Here is a 20,339-nt window from a genome sequence, read left to right as displayed (position 1 = left end):
CTACTTTCTGCACTCTTCCTCATCCCCCTCATCTCAGGGATGAGGAGTTTGAGGCACAATAGCCCCGTCTTTTGTCACCCAGATTGGACCACTTTTGAGGGGAAAAAGGAGTGTCGTTGCCAAGGACGCCGGGACAGCAGGTGCAAGCCGGAACCAGCTCAGGCGCACCGAGACATCCGGTCACCGTCGTGTCAGGGTGCTTCGGTAAAGCACGGCCCCTGGCTCCCGCCGTCCGCCCAGGCAGTGGGAGGCCTCTGCCCACCCTGAAGCAGGCCCTCCGCACCTGCACGGCACGTACCCTACTTGTCAGGGTCTCACTTGTGCCTGCTTTCTCCCCAGACTATAGTTTCTCGAAGACAGAGACTTCCGCTCACGGGCATGTCCCATCCCTCAGCACAGGGGCCCACGACAGAACTCTTTGAATTGGTAAACGTGTGGCAGGTTCCTCACTCCGGGAGGCAAAGCCCTCTGGCTGCTAACGTGTTTTCAGGGGTCTGCTCTCACTCCAGAACTCTCTGCAGGGCTCCAGAGTTCTTCCCAGGGGCCTCCGAGTGCTACGAGGTCGAGGGCATCTGGCCCAACTCTCCGCAGGCAAACGAGCTCGGGAAATGGGGACCCGCTTCGTCTTTCATTCCCGGAAGCTCGAGTCGGCTTGGGTATTGGCAACGGGTTCCCTTCAGAAAAAGAAAATACTTCCCAGATAAAAAGACAACCATTTCACAGGAGGATTTTCTACCCAGGAGCAGTTTCCTGGGGTGGGGCTCAGTTGACTGGGGCTCAAGCAGTTTCGGGGCGGAGGCGGGGCCCAGCTAGGATGTTGTCGCGGAGCCTTCCCAGGGAGGGAGACGGCACATGTAGTTCTGCAGATGTCAGTGTGGCGCTGCGCCTCGGTGGAGGGGACCCAGCCATCTGTCTTTGGTAAGTGGGCCTCACTCCAGGGTGGCATCCGTGTGGGCGAGACGGTGCGGATTCCAGGGGAGCCGGCACACGGGCCGCCACATCTCCGCCCTCTCTCACGCCCCAGGGAGGGCTCCCGAGTGCTGTGAGGTCAAAGGCATCTGGCGCATTTCTCAGGCCCAACCTCCCCGCATGGTGGCCTCATGGGCAGGCAGGTGGTCCAGGAGGCCAGAGTAGCACCCTTCCCACACCCCTGGCAGGGGGCGGCCTGAAAGCGGGCCTCTCTCCACTTCACCGGGGTGCAGCTCCCTTGGCCTACGGGCCACACCTCCCCTGCACCTCACCTAGGGAGCTCACTGCTGCCATGTGCAAGAGCCCTGCCTGCCTCAGCCGTGCCCAGCGTCTGTGCCGACAAGAGACCGCAAACTCTTTCACCATATGGAAGCCAGACGGGCGAGGGCTTCCGACGTGATCACAAACACAGTGAGGGCACTTGCCACCACCCATCAGCCTCTGCCAAGCAAGGCAGGCTTGGGAAGAGGCTGTGGCCCCGCTGTCCTGCTGATTTATCTCACAGACCCCTGGGGCGGGGAGGGGGGGGTGTCTTTTGTTTAGGGTCTCTGGATAGCATTCCTGCTTGGGTTCAGCAGAGAATAATCACACAAAACTTGCCTCCCCTTCCTCCACGGTCTAAGGCAAAAAGATGACCCATTCATACTGTCAGGTAAAGAGTTTCTAGAAACTTCTAGGAGGAGGTAGGGGCATGGGGCTCCTGAGGCCTGACAGAGATTAAGGGGGGAATTCCTGACTGGCAGCTGGTGGCTTTGACCCAAGCCATAGATGGCAGGACACCCAGCCGGTGCAGGCTCCTAGGACTGACCTTGCTTTCTGCACCCACATCCCCACTGCAGCTTCAGGAAAGACTCTGGCACTGGCTTCTGGACAATAAAGCCATATTGCTACCATCTGTTGAAGACCTACTATGTGCTGAGCAAGCATAAGGTCACTCTGCAAGCATTACCCTCTTTCGAATACAGCCACCCTGCAGGGGAGATATAATTATTGGTGTGCGTTTTACAAATGTGGAAACTGAGGCTTTGAGAGGTTTGGACATACGTCCAAGGCCACATAGCTAGCCACAGGCAATCTTTCCGGCTTCAAAAGGAAAAACAAACAAACACAAGATTCTAGGGTCTTTCATGAGACCAAACTGCCACACACAAAATGCTGTGAGCCTGCTGGCTGGCCCAAACCCGGGAGGCAGGCAGGCTGGAGAGAAGGCTCGCCTCAGTGGCTCACCCAGGCCCCACCCGAACTCCCAGCGTCTACACCCGCAACCTCACCTCCATCAGCCTTGAGGTCCGCAAGGAATGAATGGAGGGCTGGGCCGGGCCCCAAAGCCTCAGGTGTATTCTCTAGACCTCTCGAGAGTCTTTTCCCCCTTGATGTCCAATATTAAAGTAGCAAAGCAGGGGCAAGTCCCAGACGGCTGTCCCGTCCGAGGTAGGGCATGGAAGTAGGGCCAGAAATCAGCCCGACCTGACCGCATCTCAGCTGCTACCCTGTCCTCATCCTCAGTTTCTGGAATGTCAACAGCTCAGCCTTGGAAGCCACTGTTAAAAAGCAGAGTCCATTCCCTTTCGAGCTGGGACTTCCCAGCACCGAGGCTCTCTGGGATCCTGGCGGTACTGCAGACAAAGGGGATTGTGGCTGCCGCGTTACAAAAACACTCCCAATGAATGAAGCCCCTAGGCCTGGCAGTTCCCAATCTTCTTTTCTGTGAGCCCGGGTGGCCCCAACAATGGGGCAGGAAGTCAGACGCAACAGGCAGCCCCCGCAGGCGCTTGTCAACGGCTGGGCCAGGATCCTGTCCTGTCTCCATCCCCCGTTATGTGGCACTGCCACTTCCTTTGTCTGCCCCCCGTCCCTGGCTCATTCCTTGTCAGGGGCTGGACAGATGCCCACCCTCAGGCTGGCCACCCCGAGCCCGTGAACTCACGTCTGCTGGGGAAGAGGCCCCGAGTAGTTGAGGGCGAGCTGCCTGAATCACGCTGGGTGGAGGGGGTGCTGACCAAGAGACCTGGCTCCTGGGGTCTTGCCTCCTCTCTCCTGGGAGGCGGGGGGAGACCCAGCACCCCTGACGATGTGAACGCTGCGCTATCGTAATCAGACCTCCCTGCCTGAGCTCTGATCTGCCACTTCCTAGATGTGACCTGGGCGGCCCCTTTTATCCCTTTCAGGCCTCAGTCTGCTCATCTGTAAGTGGGAACAGTAATGGCTTCCTCTAGGAGCTACTGTGAGAGCTAATCAGAGAACTGTGTATGCAAAGTGCCTTATAAACGATAAAGCTTTGACTAGATTCTTCCAGCCCACGTGAAATAAATCAAATCGAATCACTCCCCAGCTTCCATACTTAGCAACAGCAGCCCATCTTGTGTAGGTGCTATGGGCAAACGAGCACGCAAGGGGCCCGGGTACCCCGCTGACTGTGGAGTGTGTGACCCTCAGTCTGCTTGGTCTCTGAACCAATGGGAGGATGAAATCCAGTTTTTTAAATCCTTGGGTGGTGGGTTGTGATAAACCTAAAGCGTGTACACATCACTCCTCCAAACAGTCCTCACTGAGGCCTTTGTGACATCTGGTCTACTTCTTCTCTGTCGCTCGCCTGGCTCCCTGGCTCCTGTCAGGCCTGTGTTAAAGTAAGCAAAGACAGGGGCCGAGGTGGGGGGTACATGGGAGGGAGAACACACACACATGCTGAGTAGATGCGATGTTTAAGTTCACTATTGTTTCTGGGTTATTTATGCATTAAACACAATTTCGTTACTTTAGGCCTTCCAGAAGGTTGAGGAAAACAGTAATTATACTGATAATCGCAGCTCCCACATCCGAAGAGCTTACTGTTCACTACTTCCTTTAAATGTATCACCTCCCATGATTGCCACAAAAACCTTTGGAAGCAGATCAAGTCATTTTCCAGCTGAGAAGTTGAGGCCCGAGAAATTAAGTATCTTGCCCAAAGTCACCCAGCTAGGGACTGGCAGGGCAGAGACCCCATGTGGTAGTTTGACGCCAGTGTCCAACCTTTAGGCTCTTTGTCCTATTTCGATAACTGAACAAAGTATTCAACTGCCTATTGAGTGCCAGGGACAGTTCTTGGTGTTGGGCACAGTGGGAACAAAGCCGATCTATGGTACATTCTAGAGGGTGAGGAGAGGGGGCAGACCATTAAGTAGACAAGTACAGACAAGCCGGGTAACATCGGGTAGAGGAAGGTGCTCTGAAGAAAAGAAAAAGTGGGTGAAGTGATGGGGAAGGACCAGGCGTGGGAGGAACGACCCCTGCACACGGCAGGACCATAAACAGTGGGGTCTTTGCTCTGCCACTTGAGAGGTTACTGGATGCGCCGGTCTGGGGAACACAGGCAAACAAGCACTAATTCACCCAATAGCCATTCTGATTTCTTTTCCTTCCACTTTGGGTAGCAGATGGGAGATTTAATGCACAAAAACGGGGAGAGGAAAAGAGAGAAAAGAGCTTAACGCTGCAAATCTTCTTGAAATGGTATTTAAGGGAACCCTAAGTCAGTAGCAGAAAGCCCTCACTGCCATCATCTCTATTATTTGATAAGAAAACACTTTCGCAAGCTGAGCAAAAGATTAACGAGCCCACTTCTTCAGACTGAGCACACAGCCTATCCGTGGCGCCTCCTATTTATGTGAAGCGCTCGGCTGAGGGGAGACCTCCCCCCTTCTGCATCTGGAGTAGAACAAAGAGGCGCCTCTCCTCTCTTTGTACCTCACTCGTATGGGGAGTATCTCCCCGCAACTTGGGGAGTGCCCCTTGAGGAGGCAGAATCTGGAAGCAGAGGGGCCAGCAGAGGTGACTCACTTCACACAGGGGGAAACTGAGGCTCGGGGGGGGGGGGGGCTGGACGTGCTCAATCCCAGAGCCAGAGGGGCAGGAGCTGACCCCGACCCTGACCCTCAGGCACCTCTGAGGTTGTACTTCTCCACCAGAGAGCGGCTCCAGCCCCACCTAGACATATTTGTCTAGATACGCGGTCAGTGAGAACTTGAGAGAACAAAAACCAAATTCTCTCCCCCGAATTCTTGTGTTTCTAAAATGTAGATTCAGTTTTGTCATGAAACACATACTTTGAAACAACAGAAGTCCCTCTGTGACTTTTGCTGCCCAGGCTACCCAGCCTGTCCCAGTCTCCTGTGGCTGCCCTTGAAGGCCCGGTTAAAAGCCTTGGCTGTTCTGACGCCCTCCCCCAAGTCCGTCAGGCTTCCTGAGATCCCCCTGCACATGGTGGTGGTGCTGATGACAGAGCGTCCCATGTGCTGCTCTCAGCGCTTTCGGTCCATTAACTCCCTCCCCACCAACACCCCTGCCAAGAAGGGACCGAGGCACAGAGGCTGAATGCCATGCCCACTTTGTAAGTGGCAGGGCTGGGACTGAACCCAGGCAGGCTGCGTGGCCCGAGGGCCGACCCCACGCATCATCACGCAGCCGAGCTGTCTCTTACGCTGTCTGGTGGGTTTCGCTCATTTGTCGTCTCCTGTCTTGTTTCTGCCTCCCTCATTAGGCTGGAGACTCAGGCATATAAGCCATTCTTCATAATTCTCTTAATACCCCTTCCCTACTGAGCAACAGAAATCCAGGGAGAAATGTGAGTTAGTAACTAAAGCACTTAAGATGCTATCTGTCTCTGAATATGTGCCCTATAAATGCTGGCTATGATTAGCCACAGTAGTGTCTGTAAGTGGTGGTAATGGTCATAGTTACACGTCAGTGGTAGTCGTAGTCAGGTAAGTAATAGTATTTATTACTTAGTAATAAGGTAGTTAGGTAAGTAATAGTATTTATTACTAACAGCAATGGCACTTGAAAGTCACACTTTAAGAAATGTCATTCTAGGGCAATGGAGACAGCCTACTGCGGGTGTCAAACATGTCATCTAAACACGTTTACGACCATTATAATGACGGGGAGGAGGGTGGGCAGCCACCATTTAATAAACACTTGCCGTGCACCAGGTGCTGAGCTACGCGCTTCACTGTATTATCTCATTTATTGCCACCTCACCTTCACCATTTCACCAATGAGGAAACTGAGGCCTAGAAACAGGAGCTGACACTTCATACTGCTGGAAGACGGCGGAGAGAACACCTCCGGGATGACCCAAGAGGCTCCTGGAGTCTTCCTCTTCTTCCCCAGCACCTAAAACCATAGGTGAGCGACTTCCGGGGGAGTGGGTGGGACCCATGACGGCCGACACCTTTGCTGGCTCCATCGCTTCCAAATTCTGTGCACATACCTGCTGGAAACTTCTTGACTAGCATGACACGGAACAGAGCGGCCAAGAGCTGGGCCAGACACACACTATCTGCTGCCAGGATCTCACCTGGACAAGGGTTTCGACCTGCGAGCAGGCCCTGTAGTCTCAGCAGAACTAACGCTATGCGGACTGTGTTCTCAGATGACTACCAAATTGGCCCCTCGTCCCTCCTGAGCCTGTCTGGTGGTGCAGAACCACATGCCAGGCTGCTCCAGGCTGGGGCGTCGGGGTGGATCTCGGTAGGAATGCCTCTCCTCCCAGCACCAAGGCAAACAGAGAAGAAAGGGCTTCCCCCTTACCCTCAGAGGGGTCCAGGCACCAAGTGGGGAAGGAAAACCAGCCAATCGCAGAAAGCACTGAGCTGGATGACAGGGCCAGGGCCCTCCAGGCCACAAGCCCGGTCCACGATTCATCCTGTACCACGACTCCTGTTCTCCGGCTCTGCCACGCCGCCCCTTTCTGTCTCTCCTAGGTACCGTGTTCTCTCCCACCGCGAGGTCTCTATGTGCTGTTCCCTCTGCCAGGGACAAATGGTCATGCTAATAATCATAGCAGCTAACATCTGGCATTTACTGTGCCCCAGGTACTGTTCCAGAAGTGTTAGGAACGTTAACTCACTTAGACCTCACACCTTGCAAGTGACTGTAATGCCATGTCAGTGGTCTGCAGAACCCAAGCTTTGGAGGGACTGACTGCCCAAAGGCTCTGAAATCAGTGAGTGGCAAGGCCAATCTGAAAGGCATGGTGTTGAATAGCAGTCCCCTCCTCAGATAGGGCTCTAACAGCCGAGGAAATCACGACACCAGACGCTCCCAGGCTCCATCTCAAATCAGGCTGGCTAGGCTCCCACGCTCCTCCTGGCTTAGTGTCCTGAACACCAGGACACTCCCTCTACAAAGGGGCACCGTGCGGGGCCGGGGAGAGGGAAGGGGCTTAAGCAAACACACTGCCTTGTGCACACGTGGCTTGCGTCATTTCTAGTATTCCCAGATATCCCTCAAAGGCCTGGCTTTGCTTTTGCTGCTGCTGCTGCTGCTGCTGCTGCCGCCGCCAGATCAGATGCACTTGGGATTGCTACCTGCTGAGCCCGGGCCCTCCAGCCCCCAAGGTTCTGAAGCAGAAAATTAGTTCTCCTCCTGTGTACCTCAGCCCCCTCTGCACCTCGGACCGTATCTGTCTCCCTCGTGTGCTCTGCCTGATGATGCTTTCTCCCGGACACTTGCGGGCGAGCTGGCAGATCTCTTGCCGCTCCTGTGTGTCCACGCGACCTGTCTCCCCACTTCCCAGACGCCTCGTCCCCCGAGGCGTGAGGACCAAGGAGGTACCTTCCACCCAGGAGGCCATTTCAGCCAGCTCATCCCTCTGCCCCCAGGCATGACTAGCAGGGACCACACTTAGCCAGATGGCTGTCCATTCTCCTCCAGACCTCGGGGGAAGGAGGCTCCCCCATCTCCATGGGCAACCCTGGATCTCTGACAACAAGTTCTTTCACTTTTCAAGCCCGGTCTCGGGTGATGGCATGCCCTGCAGGGCAGCAGCTGTGACTAATCCTGGGTTTGAGACCCTGCCTCGTGCCTCGCTGGTGTCTGTGATGCAAAGCTGGCGGCAAGAAAGGCGCTCTGGGAGGGTGCAGGGAGGCTCTGTCTGCAAGGCTCTCCCAAGGTGGTGGGGGAAGTGTCCCGGGAATGGAGAGGCAGGTGGGGCTGGAATGGCCCCAGTGGAGGTGGCCCCCAAGGCCAAGACTCACCCGGGATTGCCTTGAGAGCTTTAGGACCAGGTCTGAGTAGCTGGGTGGGACGGCTGTAGCTTGGCACCGTGAAGGGCAAGGGCTTTCGGGTCAGAGGGACCTGGTTCAAGTCCCTGCCCGGCCACTTAGCAGCGGGTGCCCCTCTGGCCTCATGTCCTCATCTGTAAAATGGAGGGAATCCTGGGGCACGTGGTGGCTCAGTCAGTTAAGTGGCCGATTCGATTTCCGCTAGGATCATGATGTGTTAGTGAGTTTGAGCCCTGTGTTGGGTTCTGCGCTGACAGTGTGGAGCCTGCTTGGGATTCTGTCTCTCTCTCTGTTCCTCCCCAACTTGTGCTCTCTCTCTCTCAAAATAAATGAATAAACTTAAAAAAAATTTTTTTTAAATGGAGATAACGCTAGCACCTACCTTGCTGATCTGTGGGGCAGGAAAGAAACACAAGTGGGTAGAAATGCCCTCTAGAAGGAAGAGCTGGCCGCTTTATGTGCGCTATCTCGCTTCATCTTCCCCGTTTTACAGGTGAGGAGCCGGAAGCGTGGAGGGGCCCGTGTGGGAGGCTGGACCTGAGCCCAGGCCTGGGCACAAAGCCTGGGGGCTTTCCCCGGTGCCGCCGGCTCCCCGTTCCGCGCAAGCCTGCCCGAGAGTGCCTGCCCGTCCCTTGCAAAGCACCCCGCTCGCCCACCCTGAGCTCCTATTGTTTCTGCCACTCCCTCCTCCCACCTCCACTCCTCCCAAATCCGGAGCAGGAGCAGGGCGCTCCGGGGAACAGGGCCCCTTCTGGGGAGACACGAAAGCCCCGCTGAGCAGTGCAGAGGCAGCACGTGGCCTAGCAGGGAAAGCCATGATGACCTTCACACAGGAGGGGTGAACACACGTCCCACCCTTCATCAGCATGGATGGGGTCACACAGCCCCCCTGTGGGAAGGAAGAAGGGTAATTTCCTCAGAGCAGAAATCTGAGCACAGACTTGAGTGGCACCATCAGTGTCGCCATGTGGCCAAACCTGTGCCACCAAACTGAGCTCTGGGACTAACCCCCCCCCCCCATCACGCTGGCAATCAGAGACCCTGTCTGATTCTGGCTGGGCGGACGCCCCCACTCCTGACATGGGACACAGGGAGGAACTTCAAGAGTCAATGATGTGGGGGATACAGCGGGGGGAAAGACACAGACAGGCATCCCAGCCATCCCCAGACTCACAAAGCCAGGGCCCTGCAAAAACTCCAGCTCCTCGTGGGCAAGGGGAGGAAGTCTCCCAGAGCTCTGGTGAGAATATCAGAGTGGCAGTGTCTCAAGGAGACGTGTGGCCCAGCCTGCAGCCGAGTGTGGGCTCAGTGGGCCCAGGAAGGGCCAGCCAGGGCCTGCCCCGTCGGCGTGGGTCCAAGTGCAGTGGGATCCACTTCAGCAGCCCAGAGCCGGGCCACCAGACAGCTGTCAGGCTGTCCGCCAGCCTGGGTATTTTTAGGGTGTCCTCCTTTTGGTGCCCAAATCTCAAACGTTTGGATACTTTTTTCCTAATCGTGGCTCCAATTTCTCATGTATCTAATAGTCATTTGAAATGATTCATGGAAAAATGCCTTAGCTACCAATTTCTTTGTGCCACAGACAGTGTGGTTTTTAAATAACAAGCTACTTAAACACACACGTGTGCACGTAACCACTGAAGCTCTGCTATCACAATTACACACAGACAACGACCCAGGTCACAGAGAAACTCTGGTGCCGTTTTAGAGCACTGGGGGCTGGGAACCGTCCCAGGGGAAAAGCCAGAGGGCAGCCGCAAAGACATCCAAGGGGTTCTGGGCTCAATGCCTGCAGAGGGACACCTCCCTGGCCTGCCCCACAGCCAACAGCCACGGTCACAGCCAGAGGGCCAAACAGCCCAGGCCAGGCCAGTGGGCCCAAAGAAGGCTCATCTTCTCCCAGCCACCTTCGCTTGGGTGACCAGGCCCAGTCCAGCGCCCTCAGGACCTCACCAAACAATAAGCAAGCTTCCCCCGCCGCAACATTTTTTCCCTTGCCCTTTCTCCTTCCCGGCCAACTCTGGAAACCACAACAATTTCTCCACAAAGCAGAAACAACTGGGGCTTAGGGCCTAGGCTCTGGTTCCACCTTCCAGCTGGGTGCTTCGTCAGGAAGCCCGGGGCCTCCACCTGCTGCCTTCTTGCTGGGTGTCAGCAGAGTGCCCTACCTCGGCCCTGCATTCTCTGTCCACCTTGAAGATAACGACGATCCAGCAATGACACCAGTCATAACAGCAGCAGTGGTAGCATTTACTGGGAATCTACTTTGTGTGTGTACTGGGTCATTACTGCCGTAGGTCTCTTGTAATGAAAGACAGTACTGTCTGTGCAGTGTTGTGAGCGGAGCTTATGTGGCCCTGGCAAGTTATCAAATCTCTCTCTGCCTCCACTTACTCATCTGTAAAATGGGGCTGTGACGCACACCCACTTCCCGTGTGTACACCAGTGAGTGTTCGCATGTAAAGTGCTCAGCACAGGGCCTAGCACACAGTAAATCCTCAGTAAGTGTCGACTATCACTATTCAGTCCTTACAACGGCATCATCACCATCCCTCTGTTTACAGCAGAGGCCCAAGGGGTCTGAAACCTTGCACAAAGTTCTCAGGGTCCATGAACGCAAACCACCTGACTCCTGGGCCCCTGCATTCCCAGCTCCCCGGGTTTGCCACGTGTCCGCAGGATTTCCCGTGTTTCACGGTGGCTGTTTTGAATGAAGTAGGGTGCGTTGCACCTTTGTTTTCCGTGACTGTGGGGGCACTGGAGGGGTGGGCCTGGCTGCGGAGTAGGTGTGAGAACCACAAAGTTGACAAGACCTGGTGCCACTCAAAGGCAACAGCCAGCTGGGGTGGGGGCCGGGGAGAGCAGCAGCCTTCTGTCGTCAAGGCCGCGGGTCACCTTCCTCCACCCTGCGGTACAGAGCCCCTTGGGCTCTCTCGCGCCCCAGGGCCTGCTGGGCGGTGGAATGCGTGCTGGTGGGTCTTCCTAAACCAAAGCCAGTCTTTCTCACTCCCGGGACCTTCAGGCACACAACTCTCGAGCCCATGGACAGAGCCAGCAGGGAGGCCATGTTGGCCTCCAGGTGAGGCGCATGCCAGCATTTATGATGTTCTGGGCAAATTATAAAAAAGGATCCTCTCTAGTGAGAAAAAAATTTAAAAGCAGTCAAGACCAATTAGAAAAGGCATTCTGTCTGCAGGCGGACATGACCCTGTGCTTGTCCCCTGCCTGTGCCCCTCATTGGGTCCTCTTGTGCAGTGCCGAACCTTCACATCCGTTCTTAGCAGCCCTGCTCCCAGATGGGGAAGGGTTAGGCTCCTGTAGTGAGAGCAGCAGGCCTGGATCCTGAGGCTATTCAACCAGTAACCTGCCAGACTGTGATGTTTTTGTCTGTGACATGAGGGGACGGGGCACAGCGTACCTCAGATCCCTACCAACAACAAAGAGGACGGTGGCATCATCATGATGACAACAGGTGACAGAGGGCCAGGTACCACCCACACACTGTCCTGCGTGCTTTTTCTCAGAGCCCTGGCTCACTCCGTTCTCAGGCAGGTGTGATACCTGTTTTCATGAAAGAGGCAAAGGAATTTCAGAGAGCCCGGGAACTGAGCGACAGAGCTGGAAAATCAGAGACGGAAGCCAAAACCTATCATGAGCCTCAAAGAGCCCTGGGTGTCTCAACCCTGGGTGAAAAGTCCCATCGCACGCCAGGGCCAGGTCTTGATTCGTGTGAATCATCAGCCGCTTCCTCAGAGGCACGCAGGCTGGCACCAGTCGGTCGGCCAGCACACCGGGTGGTGCGCCCCTCCCAACCTGGTGTGCAGCCCAAGAGAGACCCCTACCGCTCATTGTTCAGAGCCATCCTCGGGGGGTCCAGGTTGGGGTTCTCCATGGACTCCATCTGTGGACACCGCAGGAAGTAGTAGAGCGTGTGGAGGGCGTCGGGGGACCAGGTGACGGGCTGGGGTGGCTGACGGGCCTGGCGGGCGGGGCTGGAGCCAGGACAGAGCGGGTGGCGCCCCTGCATGTGATGCATGGCGCGGGAGACCAGGTCACCTGGCGGGGAGGGCAGAAGGGAGAGACAGAGAAGAAAACGTCTGAGTTCGCTGCCCACATTCCTCCAAGGCTGCTTGTAGCTAATGAGAAACCGCTCCCCTTGCCTGGGCGCCTAATTACTGTTTACCCCGGAGCCAAGAGGCGGGGGAGGTGGAAACTGTCACCCAGACACGCACAAGAGCAAGTAAGTTTTCCTTTCGCTGTGGGTTTTGCCTTAATAGCTGAACTAAAAAGCCCTGGCAGGACCGTCTTATGCTAATGCGGTTTCTTTTTCGACATCCCCACTCCCTCCAACACCCCATGGCTCTCTTTGAGCCAGGGAGTCCCAGCCTCAGACACCCAGCACCAGGGTGTGACACCAGCAGGGAGGTGACGGCCCCGGGTTGTCGTCCTGTGCAACGCCCAGGTCCTTCAGCAGGGAAGGCGCCTCCATCCCCAACACGTCAGGTAACACTGCCATCATTGCCACCATTGAGTGCTCACTACATGCCGAGTGTTCGGTTTCCTACAAAAGAGCTTTCGTTCGACCCTTATGATGCTGGGGCCAAGTATTATCCCCCAAATACAGATGAAGAAATGGAGGCTTACCTGGTAAACAAACACTTACTGACCCCCTCCAGTCCCCTGGTCACCAGGAGGCCACCGTGTACAGAACTTAACCAGCCAAGGTCCTGTGGCTAGTAGATGGTAGAATCTACACTTGAATGCAGGTCTCTGACTCCAAAGACCATGAGCTGAACTGTGACCCAGACCTGACCCACTGAAGTCTGTGGGGTCCTTGGGTCCCCATATCCTGCGCTGTGTTTCTGCCCAAGTCAAGTCTTTTCAATATCCCCGCTGGCCTGGGACAGGAAATGTCCCATCATTGTGTGAGGCCACAATGCTGAGAAAGGATGGGCCAAACAGCCCCAGGCACCTGCTGGCCCCTCTGTTCCGGGAAAAGTGTCACCCTTCCATTCTCCTCTGGCCTGAGAACTCAAGGGGGGGTGGTGGGACACGACTCCCCTGTGGGCCAGCTTCCCCCCCACCTGTGGCAGTGCCTCTGGACGAGGCCGGCCCTGAGGCGAGAAAAACAAGCAGGTTTTAACCTGGTGAAGAGAAGCATCATTCCATGTTTGGCAGGACCAGTTCATTTATTCAATTGATCTTCATTCTATAGCTTCTTCGAGTCTGGTTCTCTGCCCCACTGCATCCTAGCACCCTGCACAGGGTCTACCACATAAGAGGTGCTCAGCAAACATTTACAGAATAAAAAAACTAGCCTTGCGCATTCATTCCATTTCATTTCAAAATACAGCTTCTGGGTGTGTGTGTGGGGGGGGGGGCTGCACTTAGGTCCATTAGCGGCCAAGTTCTCCTGGGACAGCCTCAGCAAGGGAAAATGACACCCCTGGAACTGGAGATCTCCACCAGGAAAGAGAGCCCTGTGCCCCCACCCCCACCTCCTCCCTCCTTCCTCTCTCTGCACCTGACTCTGCTCCTCGCTGGTACCCCCTGGAGCAGCCGAGAGCGGGGACGTGTGGACACCTGGCTCCCATCCTCAACACTCTGCTTTCATCGGTCTGGGGCGGGACCTACGCATCCTATCTTGTAAAAGCTCCCTCGGTGAATCTAATGTCTGGTGAGGTGAGAGAATCAGCAGGTTAACAGGTGAGAGTGCAGATCCCAGAGTCAGGCACTCCGGGCTTCCAGTCAGGGCTCTGGTACCTGCAACCCTGTGCCTTACGTAAGTTTCTCACCAGAGCCTCCATCTCCTCATCTGTAAAATGGAATGATTGTATCTCACCTAAACATTCGGAGGATTCAAATAAATAATAAATGTGAAGCACTTAACGTCATGCTTGGCACAGAGTCCTTGGTAAAGATGAACTGTAACGCCATTATTACTACTCTTGTTCCTCTCTTCTCCAGGCCACCTCCCATGGCCTCGCTTCCAGGACTTTTTTCCACGCCATTAAGCCTTACCCCACATTTCCCAGGAGAGGAGGAGTCTGAGCCCTGCGATGCCAGCTCCCAGCCCCGCTCTCGGACTCCTGGGCGGCAGAAACTGGCACCGACAATCCTGCCTCCCAGCAGCGAGTTGCACAGCTAACTTGGCTTCAAGAAGTTGCAACCTGGCTTCCATTTCTCCAGGTCGAAATGCCATAACTTTTGGCAGGGTCACAGAACCAGGGGGGAGAAGCCAAAGAATCCCTGATTGCATCAGAGAGAGAGAAAGAGAGAGAGAGAGAGACCTTGTGGAAATGCTTCAAAGGCTCGACAAGGTAGAAGCCATTATCATTCATCATGTTTATGATTATTTTATTGTTACCGGTGTAGAACCCTTTCGGCAGCACATTCCCAGCCAGGATGCAGGCAAGAAAATCGAGTAAGAAAGTAAGAAGTGGAAGTAACTCTTAAGTGTTCCCTAAAGGGAAGCCAGGTACTGAGAGAGCCCTTCCAGAGGTTCGGGGGACAAAGGCAGCAGTGTGGCAGCTGGGGACGGAGGTCCCCAGACTCTCGGTCACAAGCCCAGCTGCGTGCCTTCGGTCTCTCACAGACCAAGAAGCAGATGCCTGCAGACAACTCAGATCAGGCATCTAAAAACTCACACAGCTCTGCAGCCCTCATTCACAGCCAAAGCAAACGGCTCGCTTTGGGTTACTCTCCCCAGGGTGGTTTTCCTCCCTGCTCCCTGATATTTTTTAGGCTTGAGAGTGGGGAAAACATAGATTAAATCTCATTTAATCTGCACAACCACCCCATAAGGGAGGTATTTCCAGTTTACAAATGAGGAAACAGGCTCGCGGACGTTAAATGGTGGTAAGTGAACCAGCCGGGACTTAACCTGGGGACCCCGCACCCCAAACGCATGCTCTTGGTCACTGCTCCACAGTGTGGTCTGCATACTGGGACAGGTCTGCAAACTGTGTGTTACTTTTTTTTTTTTTTTTACTGGATCACAACAAGTTAATTCCAGAAATTGAGAGTGAGCTTTAAAAGAGTCTCAGAGTTGAGGCGCCTGGGTGGCTCAGTCTGTTAAGTGTCTGACGTTAGCTCAGGTCATGCTCTCGCAGTTAGTGAATTCGAGCCCTGCATTGGACTCTGTGCTGACAGCTCAGAGCCTGGAGCCTGCTTTGGATTCTGTGTGTCCCTTTCTGTCTGACCCTCCCCTGCTCTCTCTCTCTCTCTGTCAAAAATAAACAAACATAAAAAATTTTTTAAAATAAATCTCACAGTAATTTGACAGAGTGATTATATGTCTAATAATTTTTTACAAATTGGCTTGCGTTTTACATGTCTTTGATTTCATTTTTTAGACACTCATTTTCATTGTATTTTATAGAAGCTTCGGTCGGCAATTAAGAGTGGGGACGCAGATTCCCTGGCCTGTCACCATGGCTGATTCGAGAAGTCATGGCCCAGACTGGATGACACTCTTGATTTAGTGCAGGTGGGCACTCAGAGCTGCTTCAGAAATGCCTTTGCGCTGGAGAATCAGCTGATCCTAAGCTCAATGAAACCTCAGTCTGAAGCCCAGAAACGCCCACAAGGCACGGAAAAGCAGGCCCTCACTGCTTGCTAATCATGAGAGCCTTGGTTAGAGGCGCTACAGGTTTCTGGTCTGTCCAACCCTCATTATGAGCCATCAAATGAAAACAGCAGTAAGAGTCTGGAATGCAGCTCTGTCTTCAAAATGAGGCCTACGCCGTCTGGCTACCTTTAAAAAGAAGGTATCTCGTGTTCCCTCCCATTTACATGTTGATGGGGAGAGAGGGACAGAGAGACAAGCACCTGAGTTCTCTATGCAGCTGGACCTGACATAAAAAAGAAACTTCTAAACCCACCTGGCAGGCTGGTCCTGGCTCAAGTGCAGGGAGTTAATGCGTGTTAAACCCGGGGTAAACTCTTAGGTCCAAGGAGTTCAGTGCCAAGTATCACTAGCCTCATTAAGTTCTTCAGTTTCATAAAATCTGCATTATCTGCCTCCACCTTTGTCTCCTCCCTCCTGCAGAGTGGGTTCACAAAATCCCTGGTTTCAGGGTGAGGGAGGTGGGGCAGCATGGCACATGACACAGCCTGTTCAGTCGTCTGGGGAAAGATGCTACGGGGATGCTTCTTCCCTCTGCCCTGAGGAGTGGCTGGGCCAGGATGTGGACAGATCCTAGGTGGGTTTTAGGAGGCAAACACTGGACAATTCAGAACTCATTCCTCTGCACACACGCACATGTGCACACAAGCATGCACACACACACACACACAGACACACACACACAGACACACAGACACACACACACGATGAGGCACTATTCTAATCACGGGGACACAGTACAGTGGGGACCAAAACAGAGAAAGTCTATTCTCATGAAGCCGACATTCTAGGCAGAGGAAAGAGATGATGAACTATTTACAAGTAAATAGTTACAAGTGTTTTGAAAGAACTGAAGTTCTAAGAGGGAAGATGGAGGGATGAGAAGGGGGTGCTCAGGGAAGACCTGTCTAATAAAGTATCATTTGGGCAGAGACTTGGAGAAAATGAAGGGTGAACATATTTGGGTTTCTGGGGGGAAATGGTCACAGGCAGAGGGGACAGCTAGTGCAAAGGCCCTGGGCTGGGAGAATCCTGGCCAGGAGGCCAGGGTGGCTGGAGCACAGTTAACAGGAGTAGAGCAGTAGGCAATGAAGCCAGATCATATATTAGATCTTGGGCTATGGTGAGGATTTTGGATTTCACTGAGTGAGCTAGGAAGCAATGGGGTAGGGGGATGGAGGGATACTGAGCAGATGGGTGGTATCTGACATGGCTCTAGTTTGGGCTGAGTTGACAGGAGTGGAGGTGGCAAAAGGGCAAACTAAAACTTGGGCTGTTTATAAAAGGAAGAACCAATAGGGGCTGAATGTTAAGGGCAGATGATGGCAAGCCCTTCCCTTGAGGAAAGTTTCTGAATGGGCTTCCCTTTGCCCGGCTGTGGACGGTAACGCCCACAGAAGCTGCCATGGTAAAAGGAAAGGATCAGACTCCAAACCTGATCTCAGCTGAGATGCTGGTGGCTGTGCCGCTAGCCACATCTAGGAAGCCCGCAGCCCGAAGCAATTCGAAGGGTGGCCACTTAAGGCAGACATACCTGAGCCCACTTCCTCCAGGGTCCCGGGGCAGCTATGTACCGGCCCTGACTGCTGTGGCGCCCCCAGGAGACAGACAGCTGGAAGTCCTGCTTTCTCTCCCAGCCCTGTTATGAATCTGCTCTGTGACCTTGAACCAGGCACTTTCTTTCCCGCTCTGGGAAGGGAGAGGAAGGATGGAGGGAGGAAGGGAGGAAGGGAGGAAGCTGTGTCCTGAAGAAGCAAAAAGGTTGTCATTCACCATTCAGAAAGCTCAAGGAAATCAGAAATGGGAAGGGGGAGAGCTGAGTGAAACTCCATCTGTTTCCACACCATGCACTTCTGTCCCTGGATGTGGGACCGCCCACCACTGGGAGGTCCCATGGCACAGGAAGAGAGAACTAAGGAGGAGTGGGCAGTTTGATTTCTTAAATAATTGGGACGAAAGAGAGAGAGAGAGAGACAGAGAGAGACACACAGAGAGAGAGAGAGAGAGAGAGAGAGAGAGAGAGACAGAGAGAGACACAGAGAGACAGAGAGATCAGGAGATGAATGAGATTTCTCCCCCAACACACTCTTTTCAAGCAGCTGCCAAACGGTAATGACCTAGACCAAGGCATTCCCCCGTGTCCTGCAGAGCCCTGAGATCCTAGGAGAAGCAGCCCAGGGTCACTGCAGGGCTGAGGCCACACGCCAACACAACCTCCCTTCAGCCAGAGGAGCTCTGCTTCTATCTTCCATTTTCTACACTGAGACTTCGGTGGGGGGGTGCTTTCTTTTAAGGAAGAATAACAGTTATAGATGCAGAGCATTTGGGGCCAGGCTGTAAAATACCAAGGTAGATGACAGCGTAGGGAAAGCAGGCTCCCCCTGATCGCTGCCATGCAGGAATGGTCATCTGATGTTTCAAGAGAAACCAGAAGTCCAGATTTGTGTATGATCAAGCCCACAGGCCAATCAAACCATACATGTTTGTGGGCCATGAGTTTGCACTCTCTGGCCTGGAAGGGTCCCAGCTTGCAGAGAAAAGGCAGGAAGTTTGAAGGAGGAGGAAGAAGAGGAGGAGGCCAGAATCCAAAAGGTGAGCTCTTCCCCGACCTCTCCCTCAGAGCCAGCTAGACTGGGACGCCCCACTTACTCAGCTCGGAGATGCTTCCCACGCAGGTGGCCAGGAGGGACTGCTCCAGGGTCCGGAGCTCCAGCTGGGCATATGCATCGGCTCGCTCATCGTGGCCCAGGGACCCGCCATTGTAAGGACTGAAGTACGCAGGGAGAGAGAGGACGCCTGTGGGGAAATAGGCAGACAGGTAAGTTCAGGATGGAAGCAAAGGTCCTTCCTGGGGTTGGGGGTGGGGTGTGGGGTCAGTGGGCAAATCTCAAAGCTGCACTTGAGGATATCTGACTTCTACAAAAGCCAGAACGAGGAGGGGCCCCCTTATAGAGGTAGTTTCTTGGCACTGGCCTCTACAAGCTCATGGGCCATTCGGGAATTCATTCACTCCTGCACTTCTCCATTCACTGGATATTTACAACGCCTCCCTCGGCCCAGGCATTGTGCTCCATTCAGGATGATGGGGTGACGAAGAGACCTGGCTTTGCCTTCATGGACCTCAGGGGACGTAAATGTCCACCATGCCCACCCAAAGGGTGGGATCACCACCACCGCCCCCCCCACCCCCCGAGTCCTCTCACGTCCTCATACTGCCCCCTTTCCTTCTTCCTGCCAAGAAGGGGACGAGGACAAACCACAGTGTAGGAGATGCTGTCTTCTCCACTCCAAGGAGGGGAAACATCCCAGCCACTGGCCAAGTTCAATTAGTGTTTTTCATTAGCACTTCAGCACCAGAGGGGAAGAGCCGTCAAAATCAATCCCAGCGGGTAACAGTCTGTACATTTCTCCAACTCACTGTGTGGCTTCTTAGAAAGCACGAGAAAAGCACGATCAGACTGGCTTAAAATTACATGTTGGTTCTCAAGAGCATGTGGCCACAGAGATTCCCAGCCTTTGGTAACTGCTGTTCCTGTGATCAATGCATCTTTGTCCAATAGCCCCCTGCACTTTTTTTTTTCTTTTTTTTTTTAAAGAAAAATACCCACAGGACCGTAATCAGTCACTTTGGGGAATATCTCTTAAAATGCCTTGAGATAGCTGGAGAGCCCCTGGGATGTGGCCAAATCTGGGTTAGAATTCCCTGTCCCGCACACGGAAATGTAATGAGGATGGTGACTGCTATAGACGGCGAGCAGCGCGGTGAAGACGGGGCCTTGGAGCTGGGACGTTTGGGCTCCCGAATCTGGCTCTGTCACTTAACCAGCGGTGTGATCTCAGGCCACTTACTGCACTTCTCTGTGCCTCAGAGTCCTTGCGTGTTAAGCGCAGATAAGGAGAGCACCTCCCTCATTGTGTGGCTGTGAGGACTGATGAGCTATTGGATGTCAATGTTGCACCAGCGTGTGGCTCAGAGGAAATGCTCTGTTGGGGGCTGTCGCTCTCATTTTTGCTACATGCTGGGAATGTAGGCTTAATTTTCACCTTCTAATTTATTCTTTCTAGGGGCCCCTGGGTGGCTCAGTCGGTTAAGCGTCCGACTTCGGCTCAGGTCATGATCCTGAAGTCCTGTGAGTTCTAGCCCCGCGTCGGGCTCTGTGCCGACAGCCTGGACCTTGCTTCAGATTCTGTGTCTCCCTCTCTCTCTGCCCCTCCCCAGCTTGCACTCGATCTCTCTCTCTCAAAGATAAACATTAAAAAAATTTTTTTAAATGTATTCTTTCTGTAAGGTAGGCACTGCTGTCCCCATTTTAGATATTGGGTGACTGATGTTCAGAGAGTTTGAATAACTTGTTCAACTCCGAGGCGGAGCTAGGATTTGAATCTGGATCTGACGGGCTCTCAAATGTGTACACCTAATCCCTCTCGTGAGCTCACGTCCGACGAGCGCACCACCAAGGCTCTCCCGTGGCTGCCCCGGGGTCGGTGGACTGTGCATGTGCTGATACCGCTGTATCACCACCGCCTGGTTCACCCAGGAAGCCCCCTGCTGCGTCTTGTGTGTTCCTCTCCCGTGGGGCAAACACACATGACACTCTTCCTCTGCCCGGACCCGGGCAGAGTTCTCTGACCGCTGTGCAGGTTCAGCTGACAATCAGCCCTGCCCTCCTTGCCTGCCCTTCGCCTGACACAGCCTCCCT

The 20,339-nt window shown here is 54.1% G+C and overlaps 1 protein-coding gene across 1 annotated transcript in view; it reads right to left on the bottom strand.

Moving 5' to 3' along the window:
* Window positions 1-20,339, bottom strand: part of ABTB2 (ankyrin repeat and BTB domain containing 2) — a 175,707-nt gene that overhangs the window by 28,588 nt on the left and 126,780 nt on the right. The window contains exons 2-3 of the mRNA XM_086677706.1: window positions 18,289-18,435; window positions 11,855-12,068 (exon numbers count right to left, since the gene is read on the bottom strand). Of these exons, the coding sequence (XP_086533832.1) occupies window positions 11,855-12,068; window positions 18,289-18,435 (361 nt within the window). The remainder of the gene's footprint in view (window positions 1-11,854; window positions 12,069-18,288; window positions 18,436-20,339) is intronic.

Source organism: Puma concolor, chromosome D1, assembly GCF_028749965.1.
Source record: "Puma concolor isolate L17-30 chromosome D1, mPumCon1.1.hap2, whole genome shotgun sequence".
Classification (NCBI taxonomy): Eukaryota; Metazoa; Chordata; class Mammalia; order Carnivora; family Felidae; genus Puma; species Puma concolor.
Note: the sequence above shows the minus strand (reverse complement) of the source record. Positions and strands in the feature narration are given on the sequence as shown.